The sequence below is a fragment of the Anoplopoma fimbria genome, chromosome 16, assembly GCF_027596085.1.
Source record: "Anoplopoma fimbria isolate UVic2021 breed Golden Eagle Sablefish chromosome 16, Afim_UVic_2022, whole genome shotgun sequence".
In the NCBI taxonomy this organism is placed as follows: Eukaryota; Metazoa; Chordata; class Actinopteri; order Perciformes; family Anoplopomatidae; genus Anoplopoma; species Anoplopoma fimbria.
The window spans coordinates 26,131,031-26,138,530 of record NC_072464.1 but is presented as its reverse complement, the minus strand read 5'-3'; the positions used below and the strand labels follow the sequence as shown (position 1 = coordinate 26,138,530).

At 41.8% G+C, this 7,500-nt stretch overlaps 1 protein-coding gene across 1 annotated transcript in view; it reads left to right on the top strand.

The window, feature by feature from the left end:
• Window positions 1-6,735, top strand: part of gtdc1 (glycosyltransferase-like domain containing 1) — a 28,382-nt gene extending 21,647 nt beyond the window's left edge. Inside the window, exons 7-11 of the mRNA XM_054615979.1 lie at window positions 1,053-1,162; window positions 2,395-2,536; window positions 5,308-5,378; window positions 5,571-5,686; window positions 6,297-6,735. Of these exons, the coding sequence (XP_054471954.1) occupies window positions 1,053-1,162; window positions 2,395-2,536; window positions 5,308-5,378; window positions 5,571-5,686; window positions 6,297-6,371 (514 nt within the window). The 3' untranslated portion in view covers window positions 6,372-6,735. The remainder of the gene's footprint in view (window positions 1-1,052; window positions 1,163-2,394; window positions 2,537-5,307; window positions 5,379-5,570; window positions 5,687-6,296) is intronic.
• The last annotated feature ends 765 nt before the right edge of the window (window positions 6,736-7,500 follow it).

Sequence of the window (7,500 nt, the reverse complement as noted above, 5' to 3'; positions counted from 1 at the left end):
GCTCAGTTTGGCTGGACGGCCAGGTCTAGGAAGAGTTCTGGTCATCCCATACTTCTTCCATTTAAGGATTATGGAGGCCACTGTGCTCTTAGGAACCTTGAGTGCTGCAGAAATTCTTTTGTAACCTTGGCCAGATCTGTGCCTTGCCACAATTCTGTCTCTGAGCTCCTTGGGCAGTTCCTTCGACCTCATGATTCTCATTTGTTCTGACATGCACTGTGAGCTGTAAGGTCTTATATAGACAGGTGTGTGCCTTTCCTAATCAAGTCCAATCAGTTTAATTAAACACAGCTGGACTCCAATGAAGGAGTAGAACCATCTCAAGGAGGATCAGAAGAAATGGACAGCATGTGAGTTAAATATGAGTGTCACAGCAAAGGGTCTGAATACTTATGACCATGTGATATTTCAGTTTTTCTTTTTTAATAAATTTGCAAAAATTTCTACATTTCTGTTTTTTTCTGTCAAGATGGGTTGCTGAGTGTACATTAATGCGGAAATTTTTTTAGCAAATGGCTGCAATGAAACAAAGAGTGAAAAATTTAAAGGGGTCTGAATACTTTCCGTACCCACTGTATGTACATATGTATATGTATGTATATGTATATATGTGTGTATATGTGTATATATATATGTACATACATATACACACATATACATACTGTATATGTGTGTATATGTATGTATAAGGACAGTATCAGAGGAGGAGGAGGAGGTAACAGCAGGTTCTGGAGTCACAGAGTAATAAGGAGTCTGGAGGGAGAACCTGAGAACTGAAGGAGATAATGTTCTCAGTGATGCTCCTCCTCAGGGTCCATGAGGAGCAGTTTGACCTTCACACTGCTCCTCTGTGTGGGAACCGTAACCACGGCGACTGACATCACAAACTCCTTCACAATTAAAGCCTGACAATCACTGTGTGTGTGTGTGTGTGTGTGTGTGTGTGTGTGTGTGTGTGTGTGTGTGTGTGTGTGTGTGTGTGTGTGTGTGTGTGTGTGTGTGTGTGTGTGTGTGTGTGTGTGTGTGTGTGTGTGTGTGTGTGTGTTTTTCAGGGAACACGACAAGAACCCTGAACTGTTTTTCTCCACGTTGATCAAACTGAAAGAGAAACAAGTCGACTTTCTGCTGTCGGTGCTCGGAGAGACCTTCACTGATGTACCAGGTACACACACACACACACACACTCACACACACACACACACACACACACACACACAACACACACACACACACTAGGAGAGACCTTCACTGATGTACCAGGTACACACACACACACACACACTAGGAGAGACCTTCACTGATGTACCAGGTACACACACACAGAGTATTGATCATAACTAGAGTTTGTTCTTCACATTATTAGATGAAGTCTGACTTCAGTTTGACCTTTGACCTCTGTGTGTTTGTTATTAGACCATGTGAAGGTCGGAGGCTTTAATTCATAACACACACCGTGTATCATCAGCTGATGATGCTGTAATCACTGTGTGTGTGTGTGTGTGTGTGTGTGTGTGTTAACCTAATGAACACTCTGAGATATTGAGACGTAAAGTTTAACTGCAGCATAAACACGCTGACGGTAAATCCAGCTTCATGTTGTGTGATTATCTTATGAGAGCTGGGAGGCAATCACTGAATGGACTGTGATTATGTTAATAGGGTCACGTTATTGATTATGTTCATAGGGTCACGTTATTGATTATGTTACCCCTCACCTGCTTCATTTATCTCTGTACTCCTCAGACGGAACAAACTTTATGTTTCATTTATTAAAGCTTTTAGTTTATCACTCATTATCATCATTTACTTTTCTTTATGATTGTGTGTGTGTGTGTGTGTGTGTCTGTGTGTGTGTGTGTGTGTGTGTGTGTGTGTGTGTGTGTGTGTGTGTGTGTTATTTCTGATTAATTAAAGAAATGCACCTTAAAGGACGAACAGCGCCTCCTCACTCCCTGATAATAACCATATTAATGATAATGATAATAAAACGTTTTGTTACTGACGTTTAATGCTAAGCTAACAGACGTTTAATGCTAAGCTAACCGAAGTTATTGTTGGAGTCAAATATTTTTAGCTTCACATGAAGAAAGTTTGTTATTGAACAGAAACATGTTTCATAAACCAGCTGCTCTCTTCTTCTTCTGTGGTGTTCCTGCTCTCTTCTTCTTCTGTGGTGTTCCTGCTCTCTTCTTCTGTGGTGTTCCTGCTCTCTTCTTGTGTGGTGTTCCTGCTCTCTCTTCTTCTGTGGTGTTCCTGCTCTCTTCTTCTTCTGTGGTGTTCCTGCTCTCTTCTTCTTCTGTGGTGTTCCTGCTCTCTTCTTCTTCTGTGGTGTTCCTGCTCTCTTCTTCTTCTGTGGTGTTCCTGCTCTCTTCTCCTTCTGTGGTGTTGCTGCAGAGATCTTCTCGGAGGCCAGAGGTCAGCTGGAGGGTCACATCCTGAACTGGGGTTTCCTGTCCAGAGAGCGTTACCTTCAGGTGCTGCTGCAGGCCGACGTGGTCGTCTCCACCGCACGCCACGAGTTCTTCGGAGTCGCCATGTGAGTCTCATGTGTGAGGGACGCTGTCTCTTTAAGACCAGACAGATCAGATATTGATCCGTTATTGATCAGATATTGATCCGTTATTGATCAGATATTGATTGATCTTGAGTCAACACATTGACAACTCTTAGGTCTTTTAAGGTGGATTATTGTGTTCCAACCTAAAGCTGAATTTATTGATCTATTTTGACGGATCAAACCAACAAACGAGACGATTCTCAGTGAAACACTTTTGTTAATTTATTCTGTTTTAATAAAGTTTCTCAATATTTACATTAAACTTTTCAAACATTACTGAAGAAAAAAACCTAATATATTAACTCACACCTTAAAAATAAACTCATTTTAATTTAGAAGAAAAACATTTAATTGACTTTTGATTTTCATTTCAATATTTATCTGTTTTCCTCCACCTTTAATATAAAATATATTGATATAAGTTATATTAATATCAGTTATTTAACTGAGCTGTGTTCTCTTCTCACCTGAGAGTGAAGGGAAACTCAGCCACAGCTTGAATAAACTTTATTTATACCAGCGCTCTCTCAGATCAAGGTGTCCTCTAAAGAGACCTGGAGGATCCTGCAGGTGTGGACTCTGAGGACTAGCAGCCTGTGATCCAGACTTCAGTCACCTGAACTCTGAACTCTGCAGCCGCTGCAGGCCGAACGGCCAATCAGACGCTCCGCTCTCTGAAGCTCGGCCAATCAAACGGCCCTGTGAGCGTCGGCCTGCAGCACTGTGTCTGATCTGAAACCTGATTCATGTTTGGAGCTCCAAATTCATAATGTGTGAAGATTCACACCCATAAAATATACTGCAACAAATACTGTACAATATAAATGTAAATAATACTTCAACAACACACATACTGTACAATATAGGTACAAATAGTACTTCAACAACACACATACTGTACAATATAAAAAGTAAATAAATTTGAAATATAAAAGCAGCTCGGGTCAACAAAATAAAAGCACCATCTCGGGTCAATCCAATAAAAGCTTCAGCTTAACTAAATAAAAGCAGCAGCTTGGGCCACTCAAATATAAGCTTCAGCTCAACATAATATAAGCACCATCTCAGGTCAACAAAATAAAAGCACCATCTCAGGTCAACAAAATAAGAGCACCATCTCAGGTCTACAAAATAAAAGCTGTGAGATCAGAGTAGAAACAGGAGAACAGAGTTCCTCCTCATTATCTCTGACTCTAATCTGATTAACATCATCAGTGTTGGAGCCCTGCAGTGATGATTAATCATTCAGTCCACTGATGATTATATCTGAGATTAAAAACATTTACTCACATCAGAGAACTGGACTGACCTCAATAATCCAGAGCAGAGCGCTCCAGGAGCTGGACTTTCAGACCAGAATGGATCAGAGCTCTTTATGAATCACATTCTTTGTTTCTGATGAAACGTTTCTGATCTGCTGCTTTAAATATGAATGTTTCTATAACGAAGACTGAGACGTCCTCAATTATTGATCAACACCTACAACATATTTCATTATGGTCCGTCTGGTCCGCAGGGTTCTCTACGGTTCTGTTGTTCCCATTTAAAGAGTTTTAGTCACGTTAGCAGCAAATGTTCTAAAACACCCCGACTAAATGGACTGTACTTGTATAGCGCTTTTCTAGTCTTCCGACCACTCAAAGCGCTTTTACATTACGAATCAATCACCCATTCACACCCATTCATACACTGATGACAGGGGCTACCATGCAAGGTGCCACCTGCCTATCAGGATCTCTCTAATCATTCACACCCATTCATACACCGATGGCTAAGCCTTCGGGAGCAAATCAGGGTTAGGTGTCTTGCCCAAGGACACATCAACATGGACTGCCGGAGCCAGGGATCGAACCACCGGTCCTCTGATTGGAGGACAACCCTGCTCTCCACTGACCCACAGTCGCCCATCTGACTAGAACTAGTCCATGTTCTAACACCTCCTAACTAGAACTAGTCCATGTTCTAACTCCTCCTAACTAGAACTAGTCCGTGTTTTATTTTATCGTTGTGATGTTTTATTTTATCGTTGTGATGTTTTATTTTATCGTTGTGATGTTTTGTTTTATCGTTGTGATGTTTTATTTTATCGTTGTGAGGGTTTATTTTATCGTCGTGATGTTTTATTTATCATCGTGATGTTTTATTTATCATCGTGATGTTTTATTTATCATTGTGATGTTTTATTTATCATCGTGATGTTTTATTTATCATCGTGATGTTTTATTTATCATTGTGATGTTTTATTTTATCATTGTGATGTTTTATTTTATCATTGTGATGTTTTATTTCTCATCGTGATGTTTTATTTCTCATCGTGATGTTTTATTTTATCGTGATGTTTTATTTATCATCGTGATGTTTTATTTTATCGTGATGTTTTATTTATCATCGTGATGTTTTATTTATCATCGTGATGTTTTATTTTATTATCGTGATGTTTTATTTCTCATCTTGATGTTTTATTTTATTATCGTGATGTTTTATTTCTCATCGTGATGTTTTATTTATCATCGTGATGTTTTCTTTATCATCGTCATGTTTTATTTTATCATCGTCATGTTTTATTCATCATCGTGATGTTTTATTTTATTATCGTGATGTTTTATTTCTCATCTTGATGTTTTATTTAGCATCGTGATGTTTTATTTCTCATCGTGATGTTTTATTTATCATCGTGATGTTTTATTTATCATTGTCATGTTTTATTTTATCATCGTGATGTTTTATTTTATCGTCATGATGTTTTACAGGTTGGAGGCCGTTCACTGTGGCTGTTATCCTCTGTGTCCTAAGGCGTTGGTGTATCCTGAGATATTCCCAGGTAAACACATCATGTGATTTTAGAGTGAGCGTCTGTCCCAGCTCAGTGTGACGGTGGACTCTTCTTCTCTGCTCTCTATTGCAGCAGAGTACCTGTACTCCACACCTGAGCACTCTTCTTCTCTGCTCTCTATTGCAGCAGAGTACCTGTACTCCACACCTGAGCACTCTTCTTCTCTGCTCTCTATTGCAGCAGAGTACCTGTACTCCACACCTGAGCACTCTTCTTCTCACTCTATTGAGCAGCTGTGTAAACGTCTGCAGGGACTCTGCAGGAGGCCCGACATCACACGGAGACACGTCGTCAAGGTAACCGACCGACAGCCGGACTTTAAAACCAGAAGGGTCAAAGCTGACAAACACTGCAGACTACGTTTCCCATAATGCATTGGGAAATGCCTTTTTGACTATAGACTGTGAAACAGTTAGCTCAGAGTATTTAATGTTCCCCAACATGTTGAACTGTCCCTTTAAGCTTGTTATGAAACTTCAGTATATATCAGTGGAGTAATAAGTCTTCTCCTCCTCCTTCTTCTCCTCCTTCTCCTCCTCCTCCTTCTTCTCCTCCTTCTCCTCCTCCTCCTTCTTCTCCTCCTTCTCCTCCTTCTTCTCCTCCTCCTCCTTCTTCTCCTCTTTCTTCTTCTCCTCCTCCTCCTCCTCCTTCTTCTCCTCCTTCTCCTCCTCCTCCTTCTTCTCCTCCTTCTCCTCCTCCTCCTTCTTCTCCTCCTTCTCCTCCTCCTTCTCCTCCTCCTCCTTCTTCTCCTCCTTCTCCTCCTCCTCCTTCTTCTCCTCTTTCTTCTTCTCCTCCTCCTCCTCCTCCTCCTTCTCCTCTTTCTTCTTCTCCTCCTCCTCCTTCTCCTCCTTCTTCTTCTTCTTTTCTTCTCCTTCTTCTTCTCCTTCTCCTTCTTCTGTTCTGCAGGTCGACACCTCCTTGTTCTCCTGGACGACGCTGAAGGAGCGTTTTGAGACTCTGCTGGCAGCCGGGTGTCCCTGAACGCACCGCTGTGGCTTCATTAGCTGTGGATGGTTTGGCGGTCGTCGGCGCTGCCAGGAAGTCGTCATGCCTGAGTCCTCGCCACGTCCCTCCACCTCTGAGTCCTGGATCAAAGGCAGTCTGGAGGACTGGAGACGCAGAGTCTGGACCCGTAAACGTCCTCTAACGTCTTTAATGTGTGTGGTTTGGGGGGGGGGCTGTTGTGATGCTGTAGTCCACCACACAGACTGAGCGGCGGCCAGCCGGCGGTTTCTCTCTGTGACCCACCTGAGCTGCCAGGTCCAGGTCTACACTCAAACCAGACTGAAGTGGATCAGCAGACAGGAGCTCTTTACATTTCATCTGAATGTGTTTAATGATTAAAACCTGAAATCTGATCCACGACTTCAGTCTTTAATCCAGATTCATCTGGAAACCAGAAACACACCAAACACTAAAGAAGTTTAATAACAACAGTCAAAGACAGAAGAGAGAATGAAACCGTGAAACTGATCCTGGTTCAGTCTGAGAGTTTGAGGTTAAGATGTTTGAGCAGCTGGCCTCAGGTCAGTGATTCAGCTCCTTCAGCTCCACAGACACTAACCACTGTGTCAATAACTGACCTCAGGCCAGAGGATGAAACGCTGTAATCACTGACTGCAGCGTCAGACCGCTGATCCAGAGCGACAGCAGCACGCTACTGAGCACGCTCACAACTCCACCCAGAGACTCCTCCCACCGACCCTACTGAGCACGCTCTGTACACACCTCTGACCAATAGGTAGCAGCAGCATGCTTAGAGGTGATGCAGGTATCACATGTAAACACACTTTACATACATTACATTACATTACATTACAGTCATGTAGCAGACGCTTTTATCCAAAGCCACTTACAGTCAGTAGAATATTACATATCATACTTTAAACACACACACACACACACACACTCTTTTTAAACACACACACACACTCACTTTAAACACACACACACACACACACACACTTTTAAAAACACACACACACACTCACTTTAAACACACACACACACACACTCACTTTAAAACACACACACACACACACACACACTCTTTTAAAACACACACACACACACACTTTTTAAACACACACACACACACACTCACTTTAAA